Genomic DNA, 16,965 nt, shown 5'->3' with positions numbered 1-16,965 from the left:
AGTAGCAAAAGTTCAGTTGACTAAGATGTGGGACCTGGCAATAGCATCTGCATACTTACAGTGGCTAACTACTGTAAATCAAACTGTAAGCGAACGAAGCCAAATGACCTTGACAGCCATTGAAATGTAGCATGTTCTGGTCCTGGAGGACTTAAAAGCACGATGCTTTGTGCAATAATGTACATATATTATACCTGTCTCCCCTTAAGGTACCTAACCATGTATCAATTCACCAATTGTTAGGTCTACATGTAAATATGGCTGTATGTCAATAACTGTACAGATATTCCCCACTGAAAACTAAGTTAGTCATTCTCCATTTACTGGATGATAACATTTGATCTTTTGGATGCCAACGCCATGTCTATAATTCAGATATGTGTCCTCAACATTACCGGAGGGCCATTTGAATCATCCGTTTACATTACATCTTTAAAGGTCCATCCTTTAAAGTCAGCAGCACACAATGTTCAGTCAAACATGAATGTCAGAAACACTCAACCTCCAGCCTACCGTAAAGTTGTGAGCACCAGTGACTGCACTGCCATCGTCCAGATAATGTGTCTCAGTGTAATGGCTCGCAAACAGGCCCCTAAAAGAGGAAGGAACAGAAAAGGAAATAGAGACATCACAAGCAGGTATATTTTCAGCTCCACATAAAAAACACAATCCCTTTCAGAGGACTAGAGAGAAGTAGGACACACTCTGGTTAATGGCCTTATACAGTATTCTGAGTGAGGTGTGAGCTGTTAGGGATTAGGTGTAGGTAAAATATACAGCATTGGGAAGCTAGAGGAGCGGGGGCAGGGTTCGGGTGTGACCTTGAATTGCATACTGTACACTCATACGCTGAAGAATCGCTGATGAGTTAATTCTATTATTTTAGTGTGTGTGTGTGTGTGTATGTTTCACACTGCAGGCGATGAGCAGATGGACATGGTGAGTCCCACCCCAAGCGTTGGCTGAGGAGCTGCAGGAACACCCATCTCTACAGCTGCATAATCAAAGTGACATCAGAGCGGATGGTCACTGGAACATGTTTGGGAGTGTGTAGGTGGGTGTGTGGGTGTCTGTGTGTAGAGAAAGAAAGAGAGAGCAAGAGTTAATCTATGAGTGCAGTAGGTGTAGTTGGGTCTGTAGGTAGCTGAGTGCTGTCCTCCAAAACGGTGCCTCAAATACTATACAGAGTATTTATTTCTAAGAAGTATGTTTTGTGGTGCTATACTTAAGTCTGTTAGAAAGGATTTGTGGCTTGGCAAGCAGATCAGGAACATCTGTCCATTCGGCTCAGGAACCAAGGATGTTAAAGAGCGAGAGCCCCTAGGTGCTTCATTGAGTGTTTGCATATTTTACGTGTTTCCTTGCTAGTATGTGAGATGAAGGAAACAGAGTCTGAGTTCAGGGATATTCAGAGGAACAAGATGTACTGGAATATAGAAACTACAGTAAGGAAAAGAGGTGTGAGCTGAGTGTACATATCACAGACACTGACAAGATCAAATCAAATACATTTTTATTTGTCACATGCTTCATAAACTTCATTGGGCTCCTGAGTGGCGCAGCGGTCTAAGGCACTGCATCCCAGTGCAGGAGACATCACTGCAGTCCCTGGTTTGAATCTAGGCTGCATCACATCTGGCTGTGATTGGGAGTCCCATAGGGCGGCACACAATTGGCCCAGCATCGTCTGGGTTTGGCCGGGATAGGCCGTCATTGTAAATACGAATTTGTTTTCAACTGACTTGCGGATCCTTTTCCAACAATGTAGAGTTAAAGATAGAACATTGAAAAATAAATAAATATTGACATGAGGAATAGATATACATTGTAAATAACAATAATGAGTAAAAATAACATGGCTATATGCAGGCAGTACCAGTACTGAGTTGATGTGACGTGCAGGGGTACAAGGTAATTGAGGTAGAAGGCCAGCATCCCAGAGTCGCCTCTTCACTGTTGACGTTGAGACTGGTGTTTGGCGGGTACTACTTAATGAAGCTGCCAGGTGAGGACTTGTGAGGCATCTTTTTGTCAGACTAGACACTCTAATGTACTTGTCCTTTTGCTCAGTTGTGCACCGGGGCCTCCCACTCCTCTTTTTATTCTGGTTAGGGCCAGTTTGCACTGTTCTGTGAAGGGAGTAGTGCACAGAGTTGTACGAGATCTTCAGTTTCTTGGCAATTTCTCGCATGGAATAGCCTTCATTTCTCAGAACAAGAATAGACTGATGAGTTTCAGGAGAAAGTTATTTGTTCCTGGCCATTTTGAGCCTGTAATCAAACCCACAAATGCTGATGCTCCAGGTACTCAACCAGTCTAAAGAAGGACAGTTTTATTGCTTCTTTAATCAGTACAACAGTTTTCAGCTGTGCTAACATAATTGCAAAAGGGTTTTCTAATGCTCAATTAGCCTTTTAAAATTATAAACTTGGATTAGCTAACACAACATGCCATTGGAACACAGGAGTGATGGTTGCTGATAATGGGCCTCTGTACACCTATGAAAATATTCCATTAAAAAATCAGCCGTTTCCTGCTACAATAGTCATTTACAACATTAACAATGTCTACACTATATATTCTGATCAGTTTGATGTTATTTTAATGGACAACAAAATATGATTTTCTTTCAAAAACAAGGACATTTCTAAGTGACCCCAAACCTTTGAATGGTAGTGTAGGTATGGGCAAAGTGACTAGGCAACAGGAGAGATAAGACAGTAGCAGCAGCGTATGTGTGAAAGTGTGAGTGAGTGTGTGTTGCGTCAGTATGCATGAGTGTGCAGATTATGTGTGTGTCAGTGTGAGTGGTGTGATAGTGTGAGTGTGTGCGTAGAGTCTGTGCAAGAGAATTAGTGCAAATGCAGGTAGTCCGGGTAGCCATATGATTAACTATTTAGCAGTCGTATGTTTGGGGTAGAAGCTGTTCAGGGTCCTGTTGATTCCAGACTTGGTGCACTGGCACCGCTTGCCATGCAGTAGCAGAAAGAACAGTCTTGGGTGGATTGGGTGGCAGGAGTGTGTGGATGTGACGATTGTCCTGTATGTCCTCCGTAACATAATCTAAAGACATGCCTATACGAATAACCAGACACTGATGATGATTTACAGTTGACGAGAAGCATATTTATTTATTGATACTAATGTGGTTTGAGATGTCCACTTGGATGTTGCTGGTCACCTGTAAAAGAAGAGAAACATATATAAGGAGCTTGAGTATGGAGTGTTGGTTTGGCGCCAAAACCTATTGTTGTGCGTCTCCCGGTCAAATACTACTCTTTCTTATGTATGTAACGATCAGAAGTTACCTTTATAATGTCATCATGTTTAGCAATTCAAAAGTTAAGGTAAATCTTCAGAAATGTAAATTATGACCTTGTTTTCCTCTGTGATTGAAAACGGTTCTATCCATATCCCGAGGCTGCATTTATTGTAGCTGGGGATTTTAACAAGGATAATCTGAAAACAAGGCTCCCTAAATTTTATCAGCATATCGAATGCGCGACCCGGGCTGGAAAAACCCTGGAACATTGTTGTTCTAACTTCAGCGATGCATACAAAGCGCTCAACTACACCCCCGCCCTCCTTTCAGAAAATCTGACCACGACTCCATTTTGTTGCTCCCAGCTTTTAGACAGAAACTAAAACAGGAAACGCCCGTGCTTAGGTCTGTTCAACGCTGGTCCGACCAATCGGATTCCACGGTTCAAGATTGCTTCGATCACGTGGACTGGGATATGTTCCACATAGCGTCGGACAATAACATTGATGAATATGCTGATTCGGTGAGCAAGTTTATTAGCAAGTGCATCGGTGATGTTGTACCCACAGCGACTATTAAAACCTTCCCCAACCAGAAACTGTGGATTGATGGTAGCAATCGCGCAAAACTGAAAGCGCAAACCACTGCTTTTAATCAGGGCAAGGCGACCGGAAACGTGACCGAATACAAACAGTGCAGCTATTCCCTCCGCAAGGCAATCAAACAAGCTAAGCATCAGTATAGAGACAAAGTAGAGTCGCAATTCAACGGCTCAGACACGAGAGCTATGTGGCAGGACTACAAAACGAAAACCAGCCCCGTCACGATATCTTGCTCCCAGACAAACTAAACAACTTCTTTGCTCGCTTTGAGGACAATACAGTGCCACCGACACGGCCCACTACCAAAACCTGTGGGCTCTCCCTCACTGCAGCCAACGTGAGTAAAACATTTAAACGGGTTAACCCTCGCAAGGCTGCCGGCCCAGACGGCATCCCTAGCCGCGTCCTCAGAGCAGAACAGCTGGCTGATGTGTTTACGGACATATTCAATCAATCCTTATCCCAGTCTGCTGTTCCCACATGCTTCAAGACGGCAACCATTGTTCCTGTTCCCAAGAAAGCTAAGGTAACTGAGCTAAATGACTATCGCCCCGTAGCACTCACTTCCTTCATCATGAAGTGCTTTGAGAGACTAATCAAGGACCACATCACCTCCACCCTACCTGACACCCTAGACCCACTCCAATTTGCTTACCGCCCCAATAGTCCACAGACGACACCATCGCAATCACACTGCACAATGCCCTAACCAATCTGGACAAGAGGAATACCTATGTAAAAATTATGTTCATCGATTACAGCTCAGCATTTAACACCATAGTACTCTCCAAACTCGTCATTAAGCTCGAGACCCTGGGTCTCGATCCCGCCCTGTGCAACTGGGTCCTGGACGTCCTGACGGGCCTCCCCCAGGTGGTGAGTGTAGGAAACAACATCTCCACCCCACTGATCCTCAACACTGGGGCTCCACAAGGGTGTGTTCTCAGCCCTCTTCTGTACTCCCTGTTCACCCATGACTGCATGGCCATGCACGCCTCCAACTCAATCATCAAGTTTGCAGACGACACTACAGTGGTAGGCTTGATTACCAACAACGACGAGACGGCCTACAGGGAGGATGTGAGGGCCCACGGAGTGTGATGTCAGGAAAATAACCTCACACAATGTCAACAAAACAAAGTAGATGATCGTGGATTTCATGAAACAGCAGAGGGAGCAGCCCCCTATCCACATCAATGGGACAGTAGTGGAGAATGTGGAAAGTTTTAAGTTCCTCGGCGTACACATCACGGACAAGCTGAAATGGTCCACCCACACAGACGACGTGGTGAAGAAGGCGCAGCAGTGCCTCTTTAACCTTAGGAGGCTGAAGAAATGTGGCTTGTCACCAAAAACACTCACAAACTTTTACAGATGCACAATCGAGAGCATCCTATCAGGCTGTATCACCGCCTTGTATGGTAACTGCTACTGCTCCGCCCACAACCGTAAGGCTCTCCAGAGGGTAGTGAGGTCTGCACAACGCATCACCGGAGGCAATCTCCCTGCCCTCCAGGACACCTACACCACCCGAAGTCACAGGAAGGCCAAAAAGATCATCAAGGACAACAACCACCCGAGCCACTGCCTGTTCACCCCGCTATCATCCAGAAGGCGAGGTCAGTAAAGGTGCATCAAATCGTGGACCGAGAGACTGAAAAACAGCTTCTATCTCAAGGCCATCAGACTGTTAAACAGCCATCACTAACATTGAGTGGCTGCTGTCAACATACTGACTCATCTCTAGCCACTTCAATAATAAAAATTGGATGTAATAAATGTATCACTAGCCACTTTAAACAATGCCGCTTTATATAATGTTTACATACCCTACATTACTCATCTCAAGTGTATATACTGTACTCTATACCATCTACTGCATCTTGCCTATGCCTTTCGGCCATCGCTCATCCATATATTTTTACGCACATATTCTTATTCATTCCTTTACACTTGTGTGTATAAGGTAGTTGTTGTGAAATTGTTAGATTACTTGTTACATATTACTGCATGGTCGGAACTAGAAGCACAAGCATTTCACTACCCTCGCATTAACATCTGCTAACCATGTGTATGTGACAAATAACATTTGATTTGGTCCAAGATTTGAGAGGCAAAAGGGGTGCGTTCCTGCGCATGGTTTTCATTGTTGGGTAATGCGGCAGTAGCTTATCCCTGAGGGATGTATATTTTCACATCCCTAAGTGTATTTATGGTAAGGCATGTTAGCACCTTTATTGATGTGTGCTTAAGGTTATTCATTTACATTTATAATCAGGATGTGGATATTGAAATTCATGCTTTTGAATGTTAATTGAACCTGATGTGATAGGGCTGTTTCTCATTGGTCAAATGCATGGGTAGAGTATTTAAAGGGATACTTCGGGATTTTGGCAATGAGGCCCTTTATCTACTTCACCAGAGTCAGATGAACTTGTGGATACCGTTTTTATGTCTACCAGATACCCATAGACTTCCAGACATTGCGCTAATGCTAGTTAGCATTGGCTTGCGAAATGACCTCTAACTTCCTTAATACTAGACAGAGAGACATGAAAATTGTATCCACTAGTTGACAGCGATTTAGATTGTACAATGATACCCTACACTATTCAGGCACTAAAAATGAGCGAACAGTGTCGTATTTTATCAACCAGGAAATTAGAGAGAGATTTTAACTAGGTAACACAGCCACAAAGTCAGAACCGCTTTCCCGCCTTCCCATTTCCCAGAAATCAATCGAATATCATAGATAATCACAACACTGGCAGGTAAGTAATACTGTGAAACACTATAATTTCACTATCATCCCATATACCATGCATTCGGGAAAGTATTCAGACCCCTTAACTTTTTCCACGTTTTGTTATGTTACAGCATTATTCTAAAATGTATTAATTAGATGGAAGAAGAAAAAAATAAAAGTAATAATATATATATATATATATATATATATAAGTATTTGATATATATATATATATATATATATATATATATACTGCTCAAAACAATAAAGGGAACACTAAAATAACAAATCCTAGATCTGAATGAATGAAATATTCTTATTAAATACTTTTTTCTTTACATAGTTGAATGTGCTGACAACAAAATCACACAAAAATTATCAATGGAAATCAAATTTATCAACCCATGGAGGTCTGGATTTGGAGTCACACTCAAAATTAAAGTGGAATACCACACTACAGGCTGATCCAACTTTGATGTAATGTCCTTAAAACAAGTCAAAATGAGGCTCAGTGTGTGTGGCCTCCACGTGCCTGTATAACCTCCCTACAACGCCTGGGCATGCTCCTGTTGTGGTGGCGGATGGTCTCCTGAGGGATCTCCTCCCAGACCTGGACTAAAGCATCCGCCAATTCCTGGACAGTCTGTGGTGCAATGGAGCGAGACATGATGTCCCAGATGTGCTCAATTGGAATCAGGTCTGGGGAACGGGCGGGCCAGTCCATAGCATCAATGCCTTCCTCTTGCAGGAACTGCTGACACACTCCAGCCACATGAGGTCTAGCATTGTCTTTCATTAGGAGGAACCCAGGGCCAACCGCACCAGCATATGGTCTCACAAGGGATCTGAGGATCTCATCTCGGTACCTAATGGCAGTCAGGCTACCTCTGGTAGCCTGTGCTCAGTGTGCTCAGTGTGAACCTGCTTTCATCTGTGAAGAGCACAGGGCGCCAGTGGCGAATTTGCCAATCTTGGTGTTCTCTGGCAAATTAAAAACGTCCTGCACGGTGTTGGGCTGTAAGCACAACCCCCACCTGTGGACGTCGGGCCCTCATACCACCCTCATGGAGTCTGTTTCTGACCGTTTGAGCAGACACATGCACATTTGTGGCCTGCTGGAGGTCATTTTGCAGGGCTATGGCAGTGCTCCTCCTGCTCCTCCTTGCACAAAGGCGGAGGTAGCGGTCCTGCTGCTGGGTTGTTGCCCTCCTACGGCCTCCTCCACATCTCCTGATGTACTGGCCTGTCTCCTGGTAGCGCCTCCATGCTCTGGACACTATGCTGACAGACACAGCAAACCTTCTTGCCACAGCTCGCATTGATGTCCCTTCCTGGATGAGCTGCACTACCTGAGCCACTTGTGTGGGTTGTAGACTCCGTCTCATGCTACCACTAGAGTGAAAGCACCGCCAGCATTCAAAAGTGACCAAAACATCAGCCAGGAAGCATAGGAACTGAGAAGTGGTCTGTGGTCCCTACCTGCAGAACCACTCCTTTATTGGGGGTGTCTTGCTAATTGCCTATAATTTCCACCTGTTGTCTATTCCATTTGCACAACAGCATGTGAAATGTATTGTCAATCAGTGTTGCTTCCTAAGTGGACAGTTTGATTTCACAGAAGTGTGATTGACTTGGAGTTACATTGTGTTGTTTAAGTGTTCCCTTTATTTTTTTGAGCAGTGTGTGTATGTATATATATATATATATATATATATATATATATATATATATATATATATATATATATATATATATATATATATATATAAATATATATATAAATATATATATATATAAATATATATAAATATATATATATATATACACACTTTATTAATCTACAAGGGATTCCCCTTAATGACAAAGGATAAACTGTATATTTTTTATTTTCTAGATTTAAAAAACTGAAATATCACATTTGTTGAAGCACCTTTGGCAGCGATTGCAGCCTTGCTTCTTTTTGGGTATGACGCTACAAGCTTGGCACACCTGTATTTGGGGAGTTTCTCGCATTCTTCTCTACAGATCCTCTCAAGCTCTGTCAGGTTGGATAGGGAGTGTTGCTGCACAGCTATTTTCAGGTCTCTCCAGAGATGTTCGATCGGGTTCAAGTTCGGGCTCTGGCTGGGACACTCAAGGACATTTGGAGACTTGTCTCAAAGCCAATCCTGTGTTGTCTTGGCTGTGTGCTTAGAGTCGTTGTGCTGTTGGAAGGTGAACCTTTGCCCCAGCCTTAGATCCTGAGCACTACGGAGCAGGATCTCTCTGTACTTTGCTCCGTTCATCTTTCCTTCAATCCCGACTAGTTTCCCAGTCCCTGCCCCTGAAAAACATCCCCACAACATGATGCTGCCACCACCATGCTTCACCGTAGGGATGGTGCCAGGATTCCTCCAGACGTGACGCTTTGAATTCAGGCTAAAGAGTTCAATCTTTGTTTCATCAGACCAGACAATATTGTTTCTCATGGTCTGAGTCTTTAGGTGCCTTTTAGCAAACTCCAAGTGGGCTGTCATGTGTATTTTACTGAGGAGTGGCTTCCGTCTGGCCACTCTACCATAAAGGCCTGATTGGTGGAGTGCTGCAAAGAAGGTTGTCCTTCTGGAAGGTTCTCCCATCTCCACAGAGGAGCTCTGTCAGAGTGACCATCGAGTTCTTGGTCACCTCCCTGACCAAGGCCTTTCTCCCCCGATTGCTCAGTTTTGCCGGGTGGTCAGCTATAGGAAGAGTCTTGGTGGTTCCAAACTTCCATTTAAGAATGATGGGAGGCCACTGTGTTATTGGGGACCTTCAATGCTGCAAACATTTTTTGGTACCCTTCCCGAGATCTGTGCCTCGACACAATCTTGTCTCGGAGCTCTACGGACAATTCCTTTGACCTCATGGCTTGGTTTTTGCTCTGACATGCACTTTCAACTGTGGGACCTTATATAAACAGGTGTGTGCCTTTCCAAATCATGTCCAATCAATTGTTAGAAACATCTCAAGTATGATCAATGGAAACAGGATGCACCTGAGCTCAAATTTAAGTCTCATAGCAAGGGGTCTGAATGCTTTCTGAATGCATTGTAACAGTGTCTGTCTTGACTGGAGTAGTCCAGAAAAGCTAGCTAGCTAAGCTAATTGTGGCCACATCATGCTGCACTTTCTCCCAAACCCCATTCAGATATACAGTGGGGTGAACAAGTATTTGATACACTGTCTATTTTGCAGGTTCTCCTACTTACAAAGCATGTAATTTTTATCATAGGTACACTTCAACTGTGAGAGACGGAATCTAAAACAAAAATCACATTGTATGATTAAGTAATTAATTTGCATTTTATCTCATGACATAAGTATTTGATACATCAGAAAAGGAGAACTTAATATTTGGTACAGAAACCTTTGTTTGCAATTACAGAGATCATACGTTTCCTGTAGTTCTTGACCAGGTGTGCACACACTGCAGCAGGGATTTTGGCCCACTCCTCCATACAGACCTTCTCCAGATCCTTCAGGTTTCGGGGCTGTCGCTGGGCAATACGGACTTTCAGCTCCCTCCAAAGATTTTCTATTGTGTTCAGGTCTGGAGACTGGCTAGGCCACTCCAGGACCTTGAGATGCTTCTTACGGAGCCACTCCTTAGTTGCCCTGGCTGTGTGTTTCGGGTCGTTGTCATGCTGGAAGACCCAGCCACGACCCATCTTCAATGCTCTTACTGAGGGAAGGAGGTTGTTGGCCAAGATCTCATGATACATGGCCCCATCAATCCTCCTCTCAATACAGTGCAGTCGTCCTGTCTCCTTTGCAGAAAAGCATCCCCAAAGAATGATGTTTCCACCTCCAAGCTTCACGGTTGGGATGGTGTTATTGGGGTTGTACTCATCCTTCTTCTTCCTCCAAACACGGCGAGTGGAGTTTAGACCAAAAAGCTCTATTTTTGTCTCATCAGACCACATGACCTTCTCCCATTCCTCCTCTGGATCATCCAGATGGTCATTGGCAAACTTCAGACGGGCCTGGACATGCGCTGGTTTGAGCAGGGGGACCTTGCGTGCCCTGCAGGATTTTAATCCATGACGGCGTAGTGTGTTACTAATGGTTTTCTTTGAGACTGTAGTCCCAGCTCTCTTCAGGTCATTGACCAGGTCCTGCCGTGTAGTTCTGGGCTGATCCCTCACCTTCCTCATGATCATTGATGCCCCACGAGGTGAGATCTTGCATGGAGCCCCAGACCGAGGGTGATTGACCGTCATCTTGAACTTCTTCCATTTTCTAATAATTGTGCCAACAGTTGTTGCCTTCTCACCAAGCTGCTTGCCTATTGTCCTGTAGCCCATCCCAGCCTTGTGCAGGTCTACAATTTTATCCCTGATGTCCTTACACAGCTCTCTGGTCTTGGCCATTGTGGAGAGGTTGGAGTCTGTTTGATTGAGTGTGTGGACAGGTGACTTTTATACAGGTAACGAGTTCAAACAGGTGCAGTTAATACAGGTAATGAGTGAAGAACAGGAGGGCTTCTTAAAGAAAAACTAACAGGTCTGTGAGAGCCGGACTTCTTACTGGTTGGTAGGTGATCAAATACTTATGTCATGCAATAAAATGCAAATTAATTACTTAAAAATCATACAATGTGATTTTCGTTTTAGATTCCGTCTCTCACAGTTGAAGTGTACATATGAAAAAAATTACAGACCTCTACATGCTTTGTAAGTAGGAAAACCTGCAAAATCGGCAGTGTATCAAATACTTGTTCTCCCCACTGTAACAACAGCCTACCTGTTGGTTACTCGTTGTATCTTACTCCTTCTAATTTTTCTAACTTTTAATTCTGTAATTTTATTCCTTCTTGCATTACATTGGTGAACTCTCGCTCCACTTGCTACACATTGAGAATATTTGGCGGTTTGATTGGCCAACATATACAACATGCTACACACGTGAAGGCTACCGTCCAGCTACCAGTCTTTTTTATGGTGCTCACGTCATAAAAATACATTGAAAAGTTTGTTGTTTTACTAAACTAATAATTTGAAATGTCATGGTGTATCCTTGTACGTAACAATATCACATGGATATTTTAATTACATTTAGAAAATAATTTTCAATAAGCCTATAATGATTTGGTCCTCAAAAAAAGAATACTCATACTCATATTCAAATAATAACATCTATTCGGACGCATGCTCTGAGTACGTGTCCTGGTATTCGGTCTGGCCCCGCGGCCTTGCGAATGTTGACCTGTTTAAAGGTCTTACTCACATCGGCTATGGAGCGAGATCATGCATGGTTTAGTGTTGCTTGACTCGAAGCAAGCATTAAAGGCATCTAGCAGGCCCGTGTTGCTGGGCAGCTCATGGCTTGACTTCCCTTTCTAATTTGTGATAGTTTCAAAGCCCTGCCATATCCGTTGAGCATCAGAGCTGTGGTAGTAGGATTTAATCTTAGTACTGTATTGACTCTTTGTCTGTTTGATGGCTCATCGGAGGTTGTAATGGGATTTCTTATAAGTGTCCGGATTAGTGTTCCACTCCTTGAAAGCGGCAGCTCTAACCTGTAGCTCAGTGCGGATGTTGCCTGTAATCCTTGGCTTCTGGTTGGAGTATGTTTGTACGGTTACTGTGGGGACAACGTCATCAATGCACTTATTATTGAAGCCGGTGACTGATTTGGTAAACTCCTCAATGTTGAATCCCGGAAAATATTCCAGTCTTTGCTAGCGAAACAGTCTTATCTTAGCATCCGCTTCATCGGACCAATGAGTTGAGTGGGAAATATCAGAGAAAATATCACCCCCCACTATGTTGACCCATATTTGAGCAAAACTCTTTAAAAAAAAAATGTCCCTAACATAATCACGATAACAAATCTGCTGGGGTGGATGGTGGATTTTAGAAATCAGTCAGTGGGATATGTTTTTTTTTGAATGGGACATAATGTGAGTCCAAGTCCCAGCAGGAAGCTCCCATGAAGCTCCCTAGCCATCCTACGCTGTTTCCTGCCGACCAATGTTTAGGATTAGATGAGGAGGGATTAGTCAATCATGTCAGACATTGAAAAACTCTTCAGGAGGTATACCAGAAATGAGTGCCCGGATTGAAGCTTAGTGCTCCTGTTTGTGGCTCTATGTCTCACTTATGACAAGGTGGTTGTTTCTTCATCAATCACAATCCTTATCTTACCATTAGCAACACATCACATTAATATCAATAAGCCAGAAGCGAGTAAACCCACAGTGGCACGGTCTAATAGAAAATGTATTAAGCTATACTGGGGACCTATATCAGATAAGAGAGGAGGTTTGATAGACAGGCACTGGCATGTCCAGGATAAGAGGATATGTTCGGAGTCCAGACAGGGATTTGTGGCAAGCTAATGCTAATTCCGTGCAAATGCTAAAGAGGAGGTTTTGGGGCAGGTTTGGAAGTTGGGCTTTGGCAGAGTTGTCCTTGTGTAGGGTGCCATGACATACATTACTGCAGCAGCCACTGGTTTGACATGATGAAATCCTGTTGTAATCATCTCCTTGGCACGGGGCAGATGGTGTGTATTAGTTCATGGGTGTCTGCATGTTCAGCCTACTTCACCTCTTTGCGATACACTACCAGTTCTCTATGGCTGGTTGTTTTTTTTAGTGAGGTAGAGCTTTGTGTGGTAGAATTTCACAAGGCCAACAATGTCAAGGCAATTACAGTATGGGATTTGAAAGATATTCTTGGTATGTACAATATCCTTCTATATTCTTTTTAAAAAATCTAATAAATCACCATGGTATGTCATGTATTTTCATCAAGAATAGATACTTCATACGCTTGTTGGAGCTCGGACATACAGTTTCCTCACCAGGCAGCACACTCTTGAGAAAGGAAAAGATAGCAAGAAATATATTTTCCCCCTGGACATTGAAACAGCTCAATTTGATTACACCCCCCTTTATTAATGACTGCCCACAAGGGGCCCTTTTTTGTTGAGGGACAGGAAGCCAATCAAATTATATTTAGATGGCGGATGACTTCAAAGTATCTGGCAGAGCCTTTGATCTCGTCTTGTGGCAATCGGCGTGACAGTCACCAGAATCCTCAGCACAAACCCAGCATGAATTCAGAATGTACAGCTAGCATTTTTTATATCAACACTACAGCAAGCCAACAGTGTTGTGGATGGTCTTTCCATACTGATTGGGGAGTAATGGAATTGTGTTGACAGGCAGTGAAATGGCTTTGGTGTCACAAATAAAAATGGGGGGGGGGGGGGGGTCGTACAGTGATGAATTGTTTTTGGTTTATTTACAGTGGAATGCATGGGTTATTTTAAGATTGACACATGTGTCTTGTTTGATAAATGGATGTGTCTACTTTGATAAATGACAGTCTGTGGTAGGGCAGGAACATGGGTTTTAAAAACAACATGGTCACAATCACAACTATGAGCAAATCTGCCAGTTGACAACAAGCAACTATCCACATGTCCTAGAGTAAACTACTGTGCAGTACACTTCAGTCAGAGTAAAGTGTTTGTCTGCTATCCGAAAAGAAAATGCAGATTCTCGTTGGTCAGGCAGAAAGAGTTTCGACTTTAAGGTAAGCAGACTAGCAATTTTCATCGACTTCTTGCTTTCCCACTTTCCCAGCGTCTTTTGTGGTGTCAGAAACTTTTGTCATCATTTCCACTTCTCCTGCCTTATAGACAGACACACAGGTCTGTTACACAAGTCATCATAATGCTCCAATCAATAACCATTGATTTCCGAGTTCTCAGAGCCTGTTGCGTTTCATTAAACTCAGACTAACATCTAATTAGCGATTTCTTAATAGGTGTTACACAGGTTAATTGTGATAAACGAGACCCTTTAAATGGAACCTTAGGGAGGGTGAAACCACCGTCATCCATCTTATTTTGCTGTTTCAAACTTTAAACCTCCTCTGTGGTTACTGTACATCATCTTCAACAGAAGTGTTTGTTGAGGACATGACCACTCGACACATTTTGTTGTACAAACCTAGAAAATTAGAAAAACAAAATGAGAGGAAGTTTTGCTCCTGCAAAAAAAGGGGGATTTTGCAGCATGTTCCATGGACAGCCTTGTTTGAACATTTCTTCAGCCTCCGCTCCTCTTGGGCTTTTGCATTAGGGGAGGTATGTGGTATGGAGTCTCTTAACTAGTGGATGAGAAAGGACGGTGTGAGAGTTAGGGGGTAGCCTAACAGAGAGTGCCCTTGGGAAGATTGTCTGCACTTGAAGTGCAGATGAACAGAAGGAGGAAACTTTAGGTGTGGTTCAGGTTGCCTGAGGTAGTGTAGGAAAGCACTGGAGCCAGACTAAACCTCCTCCTAGTTTCTCTCTATCCTCTCTCCTTGCTTATACGCTCTACCTCTATGTCCCCTCTCTCTCTCACCACTTTTAGCCTTCTCTTTTAGTGAAGCATCTGTTTGTTGCCTCCACTTTTCTATAATTGATTGCTAGGCTTTTTCCTTCTGACATTCAAATCTCTGCTTTTTACCCAAGACTGCTGAGCCCAGTAGAGATAACAAGAACTAAGACCATTTCCTTTGTCTGAGGATAATCATAAACACAATTTGGTGTTAAAGACATTATAATTTGAAGTAAACAAATACTTTGGATAAACAATTTCCTTAGAATGCTATTTAAGCAATAATGCCCGAGGAGGTGCGGTACATGGCCAATATACCGCGGCTAAGGGCTACGACGCAGTGCGGAGTGCCTGGACACCGGACATATGCATGCCATAACATGAGGTAGTTTACAGTGTTTCTAAAGTGTTATGTTTAAGCAATAAGGACCGAGCGGGTGTGGTATATTGCCAATATACCACGGCTAAGGGCTGTTCTTAGGACACGGCCCTTAGCCGTGGTATATTGGCCATATATCACAAACCCCTGAGGTGCCTTATTGCTATTATAAACTGGTTACCAACATAATTAGAGCAGTAACAATAAATGTTTTTTCATACCGGTGGTATATGGTCTGATATACCACAGCTGTCAGCCAATCAGCATTCAGGGCTCAACCACACAGTTTATAATTTCAAATAGAAGATTCATGTAAAAGCCAAACAACCTTTACAGACGGTATATAATGACTTAATTGACAGAACATGTTATTTTTTCAACAAAGAGATTCAAGTTTTTCTGAATTCCAGACAACAGTTATATTTTTCATCAAAGTACAACCAATGATTGGCATTGTGTTTGATGTAACAACATTGGACATTTAAACCCTGCACCTGTACTCTGGCAGTATAAATCATTTAATGTTCTATGTAAATTCATGGCTGTTCAAATCCATTTCAATACACGCAACTCCACGACTCATGTAATAATTCACCATTACAGGAACCCCCCTGAGCACTGAACCATTTGACTGAAATCCAGCTCTGCTCTTTACAGCTTTCATGCTCTTTTAAAGCAGTAATCTGGGCGATTTTCATTTAGTCTCTCATTCTCACAACCCCCCTGCCTTGAACTCCCAAAGCAAAGAAAAACCTTCTCCCAGCATGTCGCAAAACACTGCTATTACTTCAGATACTGCTAGCCAAAGTGGAGGAGAGCGGTACGAGAAAGCAAGTGAGAAAAAGAGAAAGAAAGAGAAAATTATGAAACAGCGCTGGTTGACAGCCCTGATTCTATTTCCACACGCGTCTGCGTCCTAAATTGATTTACATACAGCCCCGTATCCCCCGGCTTAGGGCCCAGCTCTCGTTGGAGCGATGGAGTGCACAGAGCCAAAGAAAAGAAGGAAAATAAGTGGAGGAAGAAAAAAAAAATCTAACCCATTCAGCTGAAGAAATACTCCCCCACTTATCATGCTTGGTCAAAGCCTAGTTAGCTGCACAGAGTGCCTTTCTTGTTAAGGCACATACTGTATATAAGACCTCCAGATACTGTTGTTATCTAGCTACTGAAGGTATGTGCCTTATCGAGCTACTGAAGGGAAGATATGTGTTTTCTTATCCCACTGTAGATGTGTTAGTAAGCCTCTTCCAGATTCTGTCTATTCTATCGTGTGTGTCCCCATGCCATCGCTGAACACTACAACATCCGCACTACATTAGCATTCCAGCACCAGTCGTGGTCAGTAACTGTAACTAGCAGTGCTTGACTTGGACGGAAATAGGTGCCGGTACTCATTTTGGGTGCCAGTACTGTTTATATTTAGGTGCAGGAGCTCCACAATAGCTTTAAGTTAATATTTTATAAGAGGAACAGGAGCTCAAGCAGTACAACATTTGAGGTGCCGGTATTCAGCTCCGGTGAGCTCCTGCCCAAGTCAAGCACTGGTAACTAGGGACTTATTGATCACTCATGAACGAAAACTGATCACTAGATGAAAAGCATAGACTAAGGAACTTTTTA

General features: G+C 43.1%; 1 protein-coding gene across 2 annotated transcripts in view; it reads right to left on the bottom strand.

Annotated features, from left to right (window-relative positions):
* LOC110529328 (disintegrin and metalloproteinase domain-containing protein 12) overlaps positions 1-16,965 on the bottom strand; it is a 148,149-nt gene that overhangs the window by 59,783 nt on the left and 71,401 nt on the right. For both annotated transcript variants that reach the window (XM_021611461.2, XM_021611468.2), the window contains exon 4: positions 514-592. In XM_021611461.2, the coding sequence (XP_021467136.2) occupies positions 514-592 (79 nt within the window). The remainder of the gene's footprint in view (positions 1-513; positions 593-16,965) is intronic.

Source organism: Oncorhynchus mykiss, chromosome 1 (assembly GCF_013265735.2).
Source record: "Oncorhynchus mykiss isolate Arlee chromosome 1, USDA_OmykA_1.1, whole genome shotgun sequence".
Taxonomy (NCBI): Eukaryota; Metazoa; Chordata; class Actinopteri; order Salmoniformes; family Salmonidae; genus Oncorhynchus; species Oncorhynchus mykiss.
The sequence above is the reverse complement of the archived record's forward strand: the minus strand, read 5'-3'. Positions and strand labels throughout refer to the sequence as shown.